Below are 17,303 nucleotides of genomic sequence, written 5' to 3' on the forward strand. Positions count from 1 at the left end.
ATTAGGGCTGTAACAAACAATAGTATATATTTTTTGATGAATTGTAATGTGTAAAATGTCAGTAATGACAAATGTGCCTCACAGTTTCTCAGAGTTTAAGGGGATGTCTTTAAATGTCTCGTTTTGTCCGGCCTGCAGTCATAAATAAAACAAACATATATATATATATATATACACACACACACACATCAGTTTACTGTGGTATAAAACAGAGAAAAGAAGAAAATCTACATTTAAGCTGAACGAGAGATAATTTGAGATTTCTGCTTAATAAATTACTTTAATGATTTTCACAATTTATTTTCTGTTATTAGACTTAGCGATTGCTCAACCAGTTATTTAGGCTTTAATTCAAACTGATGACTAAGGCTCCATACTAACATGCATATGAATGTGCACCATTTTACACGCTTTCCCCAAAATTCAGCCTGACAATTTTAGTGTTTGGAAACTTTTGGATCTCCCCTGGAATTTAAAATTAAGCTCTGTGAGTTTGAAAAAAGTCTGAAGAAACTGTTAGAATCTCTAATGTTGGAGCTACGGGTGGGGCCAGCAGGTTTAAAGAAAAACGTTTTCAATGGTGATGAACAATGTTGATGTTTGCTCAGTAGATTTGACCCCTGACCCTGGTGGCTGTGCTCATGCAGGGTCACATCACATAACATGAAGAAGAAGGCGAGGAGGAGGTCTCAGGTCGCAGACGCCGGCAGCAACCAGGGGGAGCGTGAGTAATCTCCCCCCACCAAAATCTGACTGCTTTCCACATTATTACAGCAGTAAATGTTTTACTCTCACCACTGTAATGAATTATTCAGCAGAAGAAATCCTAAATGTGGATTGTGAAACTGAGAATTTTGTAATATTATAAAGTGAGTGATGGGCAACACTGACAAAAGTACAGTAGTAACAGTATTTGCGACCAATTAGCTTGAACAAAATCCCGGCCTTTCTGTGTAGAGTTTGCATGTTCTCCCCGTGTCTGCGTGGGTTCTCTCAGTGTTCTCCGGCTTCCTCCCACCATCCAAAGACATGCAGCCTAGGTTAATTGGTGACCCTAAATTGTCCTTAGGTGTGAGTGTGACTGGTTGTTCATCTATGTGTGGCCCTGCGATGGACTGGCGACCTTTCCAGGGTGTACCCCGCCTTTCGCCCGATGTCAGCTGGGATTGGCTCCAGCCCCCTGCCACCCTGTACGCAGGACAAGCGGTTGACGATGGATGGATGGATAAAATAATCAAACAATTCAGAAAAATACAGCCGGGGAAACACAAAAGGGAGGAAGTGGACAATATGTCTGCTGATTAAAATGTGTGTTTGTGTGTATGTTTGTCTCCAGGCTGTGTTCTCTGCAGGCTCAGTGATGATGACCCTTCCATGTTTGGGGAGAAAGTCACACTCAAAGAGCACAAGCTCTCCGTCCACTACTTCTGTTTGGTAAGTCTGTGTGTGTATGTTCTCTATACTTTAAGATTTATTTCCAACATATCTGCAAGCTATCGGGGTTCTTCAAGATGTACAGAACCCACTGGGAATAATTTTAGTAGTAAGTGTCTCTCACGTTATTCGTTTAGTACTTTGGATTTTAGAACTTCTTCCATCAGTGAATCGGAATCATTTGTTTACCTCCTAATGCAGGAAACCTGGATGTAACAATCAGCAGTGACCTTTTTTAAACAACAAACCTCTTTTGAAAACAAGTTACAAAAGTTGTTGAATCGTGTTTTTTATCGGCTGAGGGGCATGACTAAAGTTAGGTCTTTTCTCTCCCTGATCTCCAGAAGCTCATTCATGCTTTTATATAATCTTGGTTATATTGTTGTAATTCATTGTATTTGCGATTTAATGCCAACAAACTATCTCACGCTGTCAGCTGGTACAAAATGTTGCTCATTGGCTCACGCAAGAAGACCAGATCAGTCGGCCTGTTTCAGCCTCCTCACTGGTCAGTTTTAGAGTTGGGTTTAAGATTTTACTGATTTCCTTTAAAGCACGTCATGGTTCAGTTAGATTATTGAATCGATGCTCCACTAAGAGCCAGAGCCTCAGATCCTCAGCCAGGGCTCTGCTGGTTGTTCCTAAGTCCTGGTTCAGGACTAAAAGAGACCTGGTTTAACAGTCAGGACCTCAGCTCTGAACATCCGGCTGCAGAATCTGACATCTTATAAATCACCTCTCAAAACTTCTCTTTAAAAAAACCTTTTCTTGATATTAGAAAACAGTTTAATTTCCAACTTGTCATATCTGCTTATTATGATATAATTATCAGTATTATTGTTTTATTATTATAATAGAACTGCAATGACATTTGTTGCTCAACAGAAAAATGTTTTCCTTCAGAAACCTCAAACTGTTTTCATGTGATCTGAAAGACATTTTGTTTAAACAAGATGCAATGTCTAGAGGTGGATACCACGACGTGTATCATCATCTGTGTGTTTCAGCTGACGTCTTGTGGAGTTTACCAGCGCGGAGAAGAGGATGAGGGCGTCTTTGGTTTCCTGGTGGACGACATCAAACAGGAGATCCGCCGGTCGGCTCGACTGGTGAGAGGTTATTTTTTATCTTAAAGGTCCCTACTTTTATTTCAACTAGAAAATGTTTACATGATTTAGTCAAACGCCTCACTGATTACTGTACAAAAACACAACTTTATAACTTTATTCACTGATTTTGTTGAAACGGGTACATATTTTATGGGGAAAATATTTTCTGGTTTTTATTCTGATGTCTTCTTATAGAAGCCCTAAGAGCCTATACATTCATATATTTTATTTATTCTGTCTTCCCATGAACGGGCGGCACGGTGGTGCAGTGGTAAGCACTGTCGCCTCACAGCAAGAAGGTCGTGGGTTCAAACCCTGGTTGCCCGGCCTTTCTGTGTGGAGTTTGCATGTTCTCCCCGTGTCTCCGTGTGCTCCGGCTTCCTCCCTAGTCCAAAGACATGCAGACTAGGTTAATTGGTGACCCTAAATTGTCCTTAGGTGTGAGTGTGAGCATGACTGGTTGTTCGTCTATGTGTGGCCCTGTCCAGGGTGTACCCCGCCTTTCGCCCGATGCCAGCTGGGATTGGCTCCAGCCCCCCTGTACACAGGATAAGCGATTGACGATGGATGGATGTCTTCCCATGATAACGGAATAATTTTCTCGAGATAACAAAACTTTGTTTCCCTGAGTTAATAACATAATAAATTCAGTGGCAAGTAAGTTTGGCATAGGGGCAGTTTTACCCCAGACTCACACAGGCGCCGTGTGCGCCGCGTTACGGCTGTGCTGCGGCTGCTGAACCTAATCGCTGCCATTGTAGTCAGTGCTTGAGCTCAAACCAGAAGCGGCTCTCCGCTCCGCTGCACGGAGAATAGGCAGCCGGTCTATTTTTGACAGAAGACGCGTCAAGCAGCACAGAGCAGATCGAACCAGTACAATAATAAAATCACACACAGGCTACAGTATAGAGAACACATGCAAAGATGCAGGAGTAAAATTATTATCATTATGTGGAGTACATGTCCGAGGTGGATAAGATATACAGGTACCCATACACATGCATGCATACCTATACTCATGTACACAGTGTGATGGAGTATAGTGCAAAGGATGCTGGAATGGATAAGTATTATGTGCAGGGAGACATATTTATGTATGTTTATGAAAAGACATGAAAAATGCTTTTTTACATAAAATGGGACCTTTAAGCACAGAGACAGCGTTGAAAATAATCAACTGGTGAATGTCACACTGTATCCAAGTTTGTGAAAAACCCAGTAAGCTTAAACCAGTTAGAAACAAACCACTGACACCAGACCAGAGAGTCATCCTTTGTGTCTCTTTTTTGTGTTTATCACGTGTGATGAAGACGTGTTCCTGCTGTAAGAAGAAGGGAGCATGTGTCGGCTGTAACGTTCGAAGTTGCAGGAAGATGGCCCACTTCCCCTGCGGGAGGAAACAGAAGTTTATCTCACAGTTTACTGGACTCTTCCCGTGAGTGCTGAATACAAATTAAACACTTTCATTTAAAGAGTCATAATCTCTCATTTAGAGAGCTGCAGTTCTAAGTGTATTTGAGAAAGAGCTTTTTAAAACTGAAGCAGAGTCGCTGACCTCTAAAATATATATGTATCTGAAATCACTCCTTTGTGTACTTATTTGCTGTTCCCTTCACAATAAACACTCAGCAGTTTACTCTATAGTGAACAGTAGTTTGAGATTTCAGACATGAATGCTTCATTAACATTTTGTCATTTTACATTGTCACTCCACCCCAGCAGCACAAACTGCAGCCGCCAAACGGATCATAAAGTTAACACGTCTCTGAAACTGTTTCAGCATAAAGTGAACATTATAACCTTCACGTAGGAGGATTTATTACAGGATTGTTTGATTAGACTGCTAATAAAGTGTAAAACATTCAGAGTCAACATTCTGCTGGCCAAACCCGTGTTGTCTAACTCTTTGTGTTCAGGTCGTACTGTTCGGATCACAGTCCCTCTCAGTCTCTGTGTGTGGGTTCAGACCTCAGTCTGCCTCAGTCTTGCTCCATCTGTTTGGACTCCATTGAGCCCATCCTCTGCTACTCCGTCCTCAAATGTCCATCCTGCCACGCCAGCTGGTTCCACAGGGACTGTGTGCAGGTAGTGTCACTGTGTCAGTGTGTTGTTCATTTTATTCTCTGAAGTCATTTGATCATGTTGCATTAAATGATCTTTTTATCCAAATTACAACCAAAAAAAAAACATATTTTCCACTTCACCCTGGTGACATTAAGCCATGCAGATAGTTTGCCTTGTTTGTTTTGTTGTGAATAATTGAACATTTATAAAAAAATTTTAAAAAACATGAAGAAAAGCTCAACAGAAACATGTCTGTCACGAAAGAATGTCCTGGTTACTCTGGATAATGCACAGACTGCAGACTATCTGCATTAGTGCTGAAATGGTGAGTAGAGCTGCAACAAATACTCGATAGACAGAAAATCAACCGGCAACTATTTTTGGGAGTAATTATTTATAATAATTTATTATATAGTCATTTCTGAAAACCCAGCATCCCAAATATTTGCTTGTTCCAGCTTCAAGTGCCGTTCTCAAAGTACCGTTTTAGTCTTAAGTGCTGAGAATTCATGAAATTTACTCCTACTTTTAAACTTAAGGAAAAAAAAGCAAGTTATCAAATTTCTCAAAGCTGAGAATCACTCTTACTCTCCCAGTTACTTAAGACGGCTCGAGAGGTCTCTCAAGTGGTTAGGAGCTGCCAGTAGAGGCTTGTGATGGCACTGTGGAGACAGAGACATGCACAAACCTTTAGGAGAGAATAATATTTCTGAATTATTTGACAGCGCACAGTTATTTATACAGTATCGTTTGTGCAGAGCGAGTTGGTGAGGGACGTCATCTCACCACTGACGTTACGCAGCAATGCGTTTTCAACTGAATTTAAGGTGGTGATGACACTTTGTTTCTTTGCCACAGGACAAATGCAGCAATGCTGATGATTTAAAGCCATCACAACCATCAATAAGTCGATTTGTCATGGAAACTATTATGGCACTTGCTGCTCCACACATTGTCACGTGCTTGATACAGACCCTGATTTCCTTTCTTGTCGTACATGAGAGTAAACTGAATATCTTTGGCCTGTTGGTTCTGACAAAACCAGACATTTGGAGACGACGCGTTGGGCTATAGGAAATTTCGACTGCTGCTTTTCACTTTTCTGAAAGTTATTAGACAAAATGATCCATCGTGAAAATAATTGGTAGAATAACTGATAATGAAAATAATCATTTGTTGCAGCCCTAATGTTTTGCTGGATTTGCTGCGTTAATAATTTCACTATAAAATGAATCTCTTTGTGTTTTTTCAGACAGAATAAACAAATGGAAGAGGACATGTTCTAGGTTCTTCAAAAGAGGTTCTTTCTAACATTTAAAAACAGGATGATTAGTAACTTGAAGCTCTGTTGCATGGCGAGATACCACTAGGGTTAAAGAGTAAGGTATATTTGTTTGTGATTTGGATGAACTGGCCCTTTCAACCATCAGAGCCTCCAGCAGCAGAGCGTGTACAGATGTTTAACAGCATTTGGATTTATGTTTTTGGTTATTTACAGGTGTGTCAGGTTGTACGCGAGTGTAAGACTATCTGTGTTTTTGTCTGTCTGTGTGTCAGCGTCAGGCCTACAGTGCCGGCCTCTTCTTCTTCAGATGTACTCTCTGTAACAACAAGGAGAACTTCCAGGAAGAGATGCTCAGGATGGGAATATACATCCCAGAGAGGTAACATGATTATATGTGACCAGGCTTTTAGGATGCCTTCACAGCCAGGGAGCACATAATAGCACAGGATTGTCTAATGCCAACACTGCTAATCACTGTATGCTCTTTTCTGCAGAGATGCCTCATGGGAGATGGAGGCAAACGCATATTCAGAGCTGCTGCAGGTTTACAATCGCTGTGACGCTCTCACCTGCCTCTGCAACGAGGGACGCACTCACTCCGCCAAGACTGGGTACCACATTCATTTTCATTTAATTCACTGTATTGATAGAGATCGCACATCCACAGATAAACACATGGTAATATGTAAAACTGTTTCCTTTTAGAGGTACAGCACAATATGAATACTGGCTGAAGACTGCAAGTTTGAAAATTAAACAAATCTGTTGGTGTGGAGAAAGAACTGGGCGGACCAGACCTCTGTAACTGCTGCTCATCAGGCTCTAGGCTACTTTACAATCAAACACCCAACTGTCAGACAACGATTTGTATTGTGGGTAAAATAGGCACCAGGTTTTGATCAGGATATCCATTGTGAGTCTGAGGGGGTATAAAGCTGAATCTGTGGAGTTCTCTCTTTGTAGCACAACTCTGACCTTAAAATGACCAACGTTAGCCGTTACACATTTCGCCCGAGTCCCACAGAGTAGAGCAGCACACACAACGATGATCCTTGTGCCCTGACCGTGTTGTTTGTTTCAGTTGGTTTGAGGTGATTCGCTGCTGGCTGTGTGGATCTGGCGGGACTCACAGAAAATGTTCAGGGCTGAAGTTGGACACCAGCGACTGGGCATGCAGCGACTGCACAAAGGCTACTGACGGGAAAGGTCTGACTCACTGATGGACTGACTGACTGTTTTTAATGATAGTTTGCAGATTCATTTTCTGTTGATTGACAAATCGATTACGGTAATTGTTTCAGTTCTACTTAATTTAACCGAAAATCTGAAACAATTGGATTAATATTCGAAAATGTCATCATAATTTATAAACCCAACATAATGAACATATTTTAGGATTTAACAGCTGTCTTTTGGTTGGTATATTATTGTTGTTTTTATGTGAACCATGTGCTCGTCTCCTCCAGCTTCCCTGGTTTCATCTCCTCAGGGGGGTCAGAGGAGGAGTCTGCTGTCCAAACGCCACCTGTCCCCCATCCACTCCTCCATCAGCTGTAAGAGGTACGCAAATGTAACGCACCTGCCCTCATCAGACAAATGTAACGCACCTGCCCTCATCAGACAAATGTAACGCACCTGCCCTCATCAGACAAATGTAACGCACCTGCCCTCATCAGACAAATGTAACGCACCTGCCCTCATCAGACAAATGTAACGCACCTGTCCCCCATCCACTCCTCCATCAGCTGTAAGAGGTACGCAAATGTAACGCACCTGCCCTCATCAGACAAATGTAACGCACCTGTCCTCCATTAGTTGTAAGAGGTACACAAACCTAACGCACCTGTCCTCCATCAGCTGTAAGAGGTACACAAACCTAACGCACCTGTCCTCCATTAGTTGTAAGAGGTACACAAACCTAACGCACCTGTCCTCCATCAGCTGTAAGAGGTACACAAACCTAACGCACCTGTCCTCCATACACTCCTCCATCAGCTGTAAGAGGTACGCAAATGTAACGCACCTGCCCTCATCAGACAAATGTAACGCACCTGTCCTCATCAGACAAATGTAACGCACCTGTCCTCCATCAGCTGTGAGAGGTACACAAATGTAACGCACCTGCCCTCATCAGACAAATGTAACGCACCTGTCATCCATCAGCTGTGAGAGGTACACAAATGTAACACACCTGTCCTCCATCAGACAAACCTAACGCACCTGCCCTCCATCACCTGTAAGAGGTACACAAACCTAACGCACCTGTCCTCCATCTGCTGTAAGAGGTACACAAACCTAACGCACCTGTCCTCCATCAGCTGTAAGAGGTACACAAACCTAACGCACCTGTCCTCCATCAGACAAACCTAACGCACCTGTCCTCCATCAGCTGTAAGAGGTACACAAACCTAACGCACCTGTCCTCCATCAGACAAACCTAACGCACCTGTCCTCCATCAGCTGTAAGAGGTACACAAACCTAACGCTCCTGTCCTCCATCAGACAAACCTAACGCACCTGTCCTCCATCAGTTGTAAGAGGTACACAAACCTAACGCACCTGTCCTCCATCAGACAAACCTAACGCTCCTGTCCTCCATCAGACAAACCTAACGCACCTGTCCTCCATCAGACAAACCTAACGCACCTGTCCTCCATCAGACAAACCTAACGCACCTGTCCTCCATCAGCTGTAAGAGGTACACAAACCTAACGCACCTGTCCTCCATCAGACAAACCTAACGCACCTGTCCTCCATCAGACAAACCTAACGCACCTGTCCTCCATCAGCTGTAAGAGGTACACAAACCTAACGCTCCTGTCCTCCATCAGACAAACCTAACGCACCTGTCCTCCATCAGACAAACCTAACGCACCTGTCCTCCATCAGACAAACCTAACGCACCTGTCCTCCATCAGACAAACCTAACGCACCTGTCCTCCATCAGCTGTAAGAGGTACACAAACCTAACGCACCTGTCCTCCATCAGACAAATGTAACGCACCTGTCCTCCATCAGTTGTAAGAGGTACACAAACCTAACGCACCTGTCCTCCATCAGCTGTAAGAGGTACACAAACCTAACGCACCTGTCCTCCATCAGACAAATGTAACGCACCTGTCCTCCATCAGTTGTAAGAGGTACACAAACCTAACGCACCTGTCCTCCATCAGACAAACCTAACGCACCTGTCCTCCATCAGCTGTAAGAGGTACACAAACCTAACGCACCTGTCCTCCATCAGACAAACCTAACGCTCCTGTCCTCCATCAGACAAACCTAACGCACCTGTCCTCCATCAGACAAACCTAACGCACCTGTCCTCCATCAGCTGTAAGAGGTACACAAACCTAACGCACCTGTCCTCCATCAGACAAACCTAACGCACCTGTCCTCCATCAGCTGTGAGAGGTACACAAACCTAACGCACCTGTCCTCCATCAGACAAACCTAACGCACCTGTCCTCCATCAGCTGTAAGAGGTACACAAACCTAACGCACCTGTCCTCCATCAGCTGTAAGAGGTACACACATCTAACGCACCTGTCCTCCATCAGTTGTAAGAGGTACACACACCTAACGCACCTGTCCTCCATCAGCTGTAAGAGGTACACACACCTAACGCACCTGTCCTCCATCAGCTGTAAGAGGTACACACACCTAACGCACCTGTCCTCCATCAGCTGTAAGAGGTACACAAACCTAACGCACCTGTCCTCCATCAGCTGTAAGAGGTACACAAACCTAACGCACCTGTCCTCCATCAGTTGTAAGAGGTGCATAAACCTAACGCACCTGTCCTCCATCAGCTGTAAGAGGTACACTTTATTGACAGTTACATGAACTCTCCCTCTTTTTCAGACCATCTGGTTCACCTGAGAAGTTCCTGCAGGCATTGGCTCCTCAGCTCCGCCCCCTCCGTGTCCAGGTGGAGGTGAGCGGGGATCAGGCTCTGTCTGCAGGTGTGGAGCTGGTGAGGAGGGCCGATTTCGACCCCACACACACACTGTCTGTCAGGTGAGTTGACTCAACGTTTTATTTTACTAACAGAGTTGCTTTGCCCGTTTCTGCTCTAAGGTTTGTCTTCATCTTCATCGAGTCACTGATTGTTGGCAAAATAAAAGTATGATCAACATGTTTACTTCTACAGACATTTTTATTTGTCTCTTCACGTCATCTCTGTCCAGGTTCAAAGACGATCAGCAGACTGCATTTCCCAGCAGTCTCCGGGACAGCGACGCAGCCAGGCAGTTCTTCCTGAAGCTGCTGATTCAACAGATCCAGGACTCTGTAGTGTTTGAGGGTCCAGATGGATACAAGAATCTGGCACTGGACTCCCAGGGTATGAATCATTATATGTTAGTCTTTATTTATTTATTTTATAATTTTTTCTTTTCATATATATAAGGGAAACCCAAATTGGAAAATGACATAATTATTTTAAATTAAATTTTATTCTTACAGGAAATGAAAAAACAGGCCATGGACCGAATTTGAACTTGATATTTTATGTGTCCGAATTTGTGTGACCAGGAAGTTATAGATTTCTTTGTGTGTTACGTGCGTAGCGGGGCGGCGCCACCTGATTTATTGTAATGAGCTTGAATATCAATATGTGTTTTTTTTTTTGTTTTTTTTTAAATTATTATTACATTTTATTCACATTAAAAGTCGTCATTTGTTTTAAACTCTTACAAGAAACAGGAAGTTTACTGTTGCCACAGATACAGTGAGTTAGACTGCAGGCAGCAACGTCAGCCCCATTTTGTTTACAGAATGGAAAATGAAGTTAGTCAAATGAACTAATAACATTTTTTGCTGTGTACCACTGGATGCACTGAAAAACTGTATTACTCTGATACTGAAGAAAAACAGAGGCAAGTTCTGATTCCTGTCCCAGTGAGTTACACTGAGCTGCAAATTGGATTGGATTAGTCTTTAATAATCGGACTATTGATTGGGTGGAGCGTTTAATTAACGATAAAGGATGTTTGAAGACAGAAATATCCTGTCCTCCACACATCAAAAGGTTAAAAAAAACAAAATGGCTGTTTGTTCTGACAGCTGTGTGTGTGTGTGTGTGTGTGTGTGTGTGTGTGTGTGTGTGTGTGTGTGTGTGTGTGTGTGTGTGTGTGTGTGTGTGTGTGTGTGTGTGTGTGTGTCGTCCAGCTCTGCGTGAGGACCTGTACTTCGATGTCGGCTGCCTTCTGGCTCTCTCTCTGGTTCACGGCAGTCCTCCTGTGGGCTTCTTCTCTCACGCTCTCTACCAGTGTCTGTTCAACTACCCGCCCAACCGCCCGCTCACCGTCACACACATGACCCCCAACACACACTTCACCTCGCTAGTCAGCAGGGTGAGTACGACCAGCGACATGTGCTCGGCTTCTACTCCATAAACCTTACAGACCATAACACCAACATTACTGATATATAATTGAAAGTAAAATGATTGATTGGCGGATTTTAGATTGCAGAGGCGGAGTCTTTAGAGGAGCTGAAAGAACTCATGGCGGCGAGTTGGGAGTACCTGGAGCTGGCCGGCTGCAACCGACCAATAAGCAGCCTGAAGGAAAAAGAGGCTCTGGTGGATGATCTGGTCAGCTTCACTATGATCACCAGGATGCAGCTGCCACTGCGGAGGTAGATGCACACAGACAGACAGTCCAATGTGTTGATTGATGCTTTAAATGCAGAGAAATTGACTGAGAGGTCAGGTATCTGTTGTTTACAGTTATTAGACCATTACAATTGCAGCTTAGACCTTAGAGCAGCTAAATAGAAATTTAGCCATTGTTAATGTTATTATTTACACTTGTGCTGGTCTCTATGGATGTGGTGACTGTAGACTAGAATTATCTCTGCAGATCTAAAGAGCATTCTGCATAATGTATGCAAAATATCGCAAAATAAAATTGTTAACTCTCAGCAGAGGTGGAAAAACAAGTTGAAGTGAAGAGCTGAAAACATCAGATCTGTGTGGAGCAATGAGGAGGCTGTAACCCTCCTCTTGTTAACACATGACTAAACACTTGTGTCCTCCTCTTCTGCAAAGGTTTAATTAATGACTGATCCTGGAGAATTAGTTCCACCAACTGTTTATCTGAACCAACTCACATATTCACATAACAGTAGTGGATGGAAACATGCAAAAATTCCCATTTTCTGTTGCAGATTTTCCGAATGTTCAGTTAAAATTTGCACTACATTTGAATGGGAAACAGTTTATAGTTCATGCTCTCAGCTGTAGTCATGACTTATAGATTCTGATAATAATGAGCACAGCTGATATCAGTGTGGCTCACATCTCCAGGACACGTTTGTCTCACCTGTTTTGTCCTTTTCACAGTGCAAAACTTTACTGAAATAAACAAGGGAATTGGGGAAATTGCATTGCAACAGATTTCACCAGCAAATCTTTTTTGTTTTAGTGCCGTTTTTTAACACGCTATGAATAAGCACCTTCACTTTAATAATTGTTTGCTTTTGTCCTCCAGGTTTCGGGAGGGCTTGCAGACTTTGGGTGTCTTTGATCAGGTGATTTAAGTTAGCTTTTCCTCCCCTGTACACACTCAAGATTTATCAAACACCACAACGTGAGTTAGGATTTTACGACTCACAGCAACAATACTTTAATCTGATCCAGGTGCAGCTCTTCCCGTCGGTGTTCTACAGTGTTTTCTGTGAAGCGGCTGATCGGCTCACGGCTCAGACTGTCGGTCAGCTCTTTACCATCAACTTCTCCCAGCAGGAGGAGAGACTGAACAAGGAGACGCCCGCCATCACCTTCTGGAGACACTTCCTGTTGGAGTGTGAAGGTACAGGAGCTTCACTGAAACGTGGGAAACGTTAAACAGAAACTGTGGCGTCTCGAGCTCCCTGTTGTGTTATACTGCCTCAAAAATGTTTTCACTACTTACTGACAATAAACTTCTCTCCTTTTTCTCCTCTTGTTTCCTCTTTCCCTCTCTTCTGTTCTTCCCCTTCTTTTGTTTCATCCTCCATTTTCTTCTCCTTCTTTTCTCCTCTCCTCTTGTCTCCTCCTTTCCTTTCCTCTCCTCTCCCCTTTTTCTTCCCCTCTTCCCATCCTCCTCTCCTGTTTCCTCCTCTCCCCGTGTTTTCTTCCCTCCTCTCCTTTTTCTTCCTCTCATTTTCTCCTCCCCTCCCTTGTTTTCTCCTCTACTTGTCTCCTTCTCTACTGTTTTTTTCCCCCTCTCCCTTATTGCCTGCTCTATTTACTTCCTCCTCTCCCTTTTTCCTCCCCTCTTCCCATACTCTCCTCTCCTGTTTCCTCCTCTCCTTTTGTTTCCTCCCATTCGCTCTTGTTTCCTTTCCTCCTCTCCCTTGTTTCTCCTCTACTTATCTCCATCTCTAATCTTTTCTCCTGTTTCCTCCTCTCCCTTGTTTCCTCCCTACCTCCCATACTCTTCTTCGTCCGGTTCCCTCCTCTTCTTTCTTGTTTCTTTCCCTTCTCCCTTGTGTCCTTCCTCCTTTTCCTCTCCTCTTTTGTTTCCTCCTCTCCTCTTTTTTTTTCACCCACTCCTCAGTTGGGAGGAGCTCTATCTCGCTGCAGGACCTTCTTTGTTTCGCCACAGGAGCAGAGGAGCTCCCAGCAGCCGGCCTGCTCCCTTCTCCCTCCATCTCTTTCCTCCATCCCTCTGGGGCTGAGGAGGAGGAGGGTGGAGCAGGAGAGAGGGAGACAGTCAGACCAGGGAGGGGAGCGTGGAGGGACAGTGGGCTCTTCCCTCAGAGCGAGCCTGCCTCCAAACACCTCCTCCTGCCTGTCACCACCTCCTACCAAGCCTTCAAAAGCTCCATGGAGCAGGCCGTCAGCCACTATATGCACCTCCTCCCCAGTTAGATGAGGAGAGAGGAGAACTGGTTGGGGTCAGAAAAACAGCAGAAAGTGCTTTCTGCAATTAACGATCCAGACTTTAAAAAAAAAAAAAAGTTATGTAATGTTATTGATTGGCCCTTTGCTAAGACCCGACCTACTCCTCCATTGTTAGTTTATCATAGATATAGAAATATGTCATTTCAAAATTGGAAAAATTTAGGGATATTCAATATCATGCTAACAGGGGCTAAAGCTAACAGGTCCCAAATGCAGAAGCAGATGATCCATGTAGAATATATAGAAATAAAGAAACAGCATTGTTCTGTGGTGTAGATCTTCTTAGTGTTACAGAACAATATTATAATTAAAATGTAATTTGTTGAAACATAACCCCGTATGGATACTTATAGAAAACATACATGAACAAACAACACAGTAGTTAAGAATAATTGGTGAGTTTGGCAAATGTAACACTATTTATTATAAATCTGTTTGGATTTCCAATCCAATAAAAACAAAGATGACCAGCTGATATTGGCCCAACTCTGATCTGAGCTTCTTAGCTGGACACGCTAACGTTAGCCATGTTTCCTCTTCTGTTTTTGGTTTTGGGAACTCTTTCTATACCGAGAGTTTCTCTTACTACAGCCCAATGCACACAGCTCCCAAAGCTTGTCACGCCTAGCTACGTTTGCTAATTTACGATTGGACAATGGCTGTTTGGAGGCGGGGTTTAGCAGACGTTCAATTTCATCTGTTGAATACATTTTCAGTTTATCAATTTTGTCTTTAAAGCTGCTGCGAAAAGTCCATCTGACGTCTTCAAACGTTCCAAACCCAAAGAGATTCTGTTTACTTTGATATAAAACTGAGAAAAACAGAAAATCCTCACCCCAGACACCAGAGAATTGTTGGTGTTTCTGCTTGATAAATGACTCTTAAATAATGAATTGATTATCAAACTTGTTAGCAATTACATTTCAACAATTTGAAATCCATACTAAATTAGAAAGTTTATGTATAAGCCATTTATTATATGTTTCTATACCAGGAAGGTTTTTATTTTATTTTAGATGGAGTAGTGTCGGATGATGTGACGATGTATACCGTGATAAATTCTGAATATCTATCAGAGATTTCTTTATACCAGTTATACCAATGTAGCTATGTTATACTTCTGCATAGTTTTCATATATTTGATTCATATGTTATGTTCAAACCCCCAAAAAACACCTCACAAATACATAGTTTCATATTTAAAAAGGAGTCAGTTATTCCCTAAAACAGCTGCTCACTGTAGTGTTTATCAAACAAACAGGAGATGTGTGTCTTTAATAGTTTTTGGACAACAACAGTGGAGCTCTATTGAGGAAGACGAAATATCAGGCTGTGATACACACACGTTTGACGAGCAGAAAAATATATCGCCAGATTCAAACTTTATGTTGTCAGATTAGCCAGCTGGTTATTTTATCCAGGTTTACATCACATCCATCCATCATTGATAAGAAACACATCATGTTTAAAACTGATTAAAAGAAGAAATGTTCAATTCATAAACCACATCCACTCCGACCGTCCGTACCTGTACCTTTGGTGAACACGGACGGTTCAGGTATCGTGTCGCTCACTAATGAAGCTGATGAGTAAAATATTTTCATAACCCATAACTGCAGGTAGCATTACATTTAAAGTCTTTAAATTAGCCTTTTTAAAACTTTTTTTCTTGTCTCTTTCCTTAAACAACAGGATTTATGAAAAAAGTAAAAAAAAAAAAAACAATGGTGCTGATTTTATAACTTTGCCTTCAAGTGTCAGATTCTTGTACATAGTTTATTTCTTTAAGCTTTTAATGATGCTGAGAGTTTCTTGTTTGTTGTGTTCTTTTTTTCTTTTCTTTTTTTGGTTTTCTGGCTTCAGTAAAGAGCCTCGTCCAAAGTTAAGGCGACACTTACAAACTTTTGTGTTTGGTCAAGTCATGTTTTATCAAAAGTTAATTTGCTTCATAAATTTACAGGAACCCCATAATGTGTCCCCTCAAGCTATGTAAATTTCTCAATTAAGTTGCAAATTCAGGGGTTCTTCTTAAGGTTCTGGTTGATGGATTGATAGTGATTGTGTCCATTAAACCCTTATAATCCTATTATGAAGTTATGTAATTACATCATTATTAAAATCAAATCTGACCAAACATTCAGCCGTGATTTCACACTCTCTTTTCACTAACACTTTTAGTCACAGGTGCAGACACTATGCATGGTCAGTTTTATGATTAATTATTTTGGGTTTATAATTTTACAGTATCTTTTTTTTTCTGTTCAGTTACTGTTTCAGATTTATGAGTATGTGAATTTCTGTTGTTTTACACACATACATTTTTTCTTTTTTTTTTCTTGTCTGTTTCCTTTAACTTTCTTGTTATTTATCCGTTTTGTGTTTCCTTCCTGTTTGCTGCATGTTTGTGCTCCTTTTTTACATCTTTTATCTTTGTTCTTTGTGAATTATAAAGACAGAAACAAACCATGTTGTCCTCTTTATTTCTTAAACTTCAATCAACTGAAGAAATATCTTCCTGCTTTTATTGGCCAGGTCAAAAGAAGAACATAAAATGCATCCTTGGCTGCCTGATTGATATTGTTCTGTTCTGCTTGAGGCGGAATCCGTCTCTTAGGAGCAGAGAGCCACCTGGAGCCATCTCTGATAGACACATGATAATCCTGTGGTGTAGGAGAACAGGGTTTGAGTTCGCACTGCTGCCTGAGTGTGGTCAGCTGCCGTGGAAGGTGCAAATGCTCCAGTTTTGGTCATGCTATCACAGCACTGTGTAGCAGCTGATGTGAAGATTATGCTCCATCTCAACTTAGAGCAGGGTGCAGCTCAGCTCCTCTTAATAAGACATCAGCTCCCCTAAAAGCATCTTTGATATTTTGGGGGGTCTCTAAAATATTGCCAGCATGCTTTACTGACATTAATTTCTATATTTCTCTATTATCATGGATCCGTGCGTAAAATCAGGAGTGTCACGCTTCATCCAGCCAGAGGGAACGATCACCGACTGTCCACGGCGGGCCAGTGTTATGCCGAGTTTTGCCTGCCTGCCGAGAATTGCATGCACCTCCAAATACTGCTTTTAAAAGCTATACTATTCTTTGTCGGGTGCATCAGTGGTGTTAAATGATTCTAAGTATTTATTTTATGAACGTTTAGAGTCTTTAATATCGTAATACACTTAGAAGAAGTACCATTAAATATACAGTAAATATATGTGGTATATGCATCGCGGGAGAAGAGCAGGGTGCCTGAAATGGCTACTACACTTATTCAGAAGATGTGATGGAGTAGATAATTTAATCACCAACTGATAAAAGAAACAAATGTAAAGAACAGAAGCAGAAAATGTCACAACATCACAACGGTTGCTTGCATAGTCAGTACATCAATCAGCTATAAGAATATAATTTAACACTGAGAGGGACATTAATGCTGTATAATAAGTAATAAACTATTTGTAAAGCACTTTTCAAATGAAATGAAGAAAATAAATGAGACAATATGAATACAATAATATTGAACTGGT

General features: G+C 42.1%; 1 protein-coding gene across 1 annotated transcript in view; it reads left to right on the forward strand.

The window, feature by feature from the left end:
* The window catches only part of g2e3 (G2/M-phase specific E3 ubiquitin protein ligase), a 17,158-nt gene extending 912 nt beyond the window's left edge, over positions 1 to 16,246 (forward strand). The window contains exons 2-17 of the mRNA XM_038729336.1: positions 648 to 724; positions 1,337 to 1,434; positions 2,442 to 2,543; positions 3,854 to 3,978; positions 4,460 to 4,628; positions 6,165 to 6,271; positions 6,387 to 6,503; positions 6,974 to 7,098; positions 7,359 to 7,452; positions 9,754 to 9,909; positions 10,080 to 10,234; positions 11,062 to 11,246; positions 11,360 to 11,532; positions 12,387 to 12,426; positions 12,536 to 12,707; positions 13,437 to 16,246. Coding sequence (XP_038585264.1) covers positions 664 to 724; positions 1,337 to 1,434; positions 2,442 to 2,543; positions 3,854 to 3,978; positions 4,460 to 4,628; positions 6,165 to 6,271; positions 6,387 to 6,503; positions 6,974 to 7,098; positions 7,359 to 7,452; positions 9,754 to 9,909; positions 10,080 to 10,234; positions 11,062 to 11,246; positions 11,360 to 11,532; positions 12,387 to 12,426; positions 12,536 to 12,707; positions 13,437 to 13,750 — 2,193 coding nt within the window. The 5' untranslated portion in view covers positions 648 to 663 and the 3' untranslated portion in view covers positions 13,751 to 16,246. The remainder of the gene's footprint in view (positions 1 to 647; positions 725 to 1,336; positions 1,435 to 2,441; positions 2,544 to 3,853; positions 3,979 to 4,459; positions 4,629 to 6,164; positions 6,272 to 6,386; positions 6,504 to 6,973; positions 7,099 to 7,358; positions 7,453 to 9,753; positions 9,910 to 10,079; positions 10,235 to 11,061; positions 11,247 to 11,359; positions 11,533 to 12,386; positions 12,427 to 12,535; positions 12,708 to 13,436) is intronic.
* Positions 16,247 to 17,303: the final 1,057 nt, after the last annotated feature.

This window comes from Micropterus salmoides, unplaced genomic scaffold (genome assembly GCF_014851395.1).
Source record: "Micropterus salmoides isolate LMB-PRFRI ecotype aquatic unplaced genomic scaffold, ASM1485139v1 Ms_hic_scaffold_19, whole genome shotgun sequence".
Classification (NCBI taxonomy): domain Eukaryota; kingdom Metazoa; phylum Chordata; class Actinopteri; order Centrarchiformes; family Centrarchidae; genus Micropterus; species Micropterus salmoides.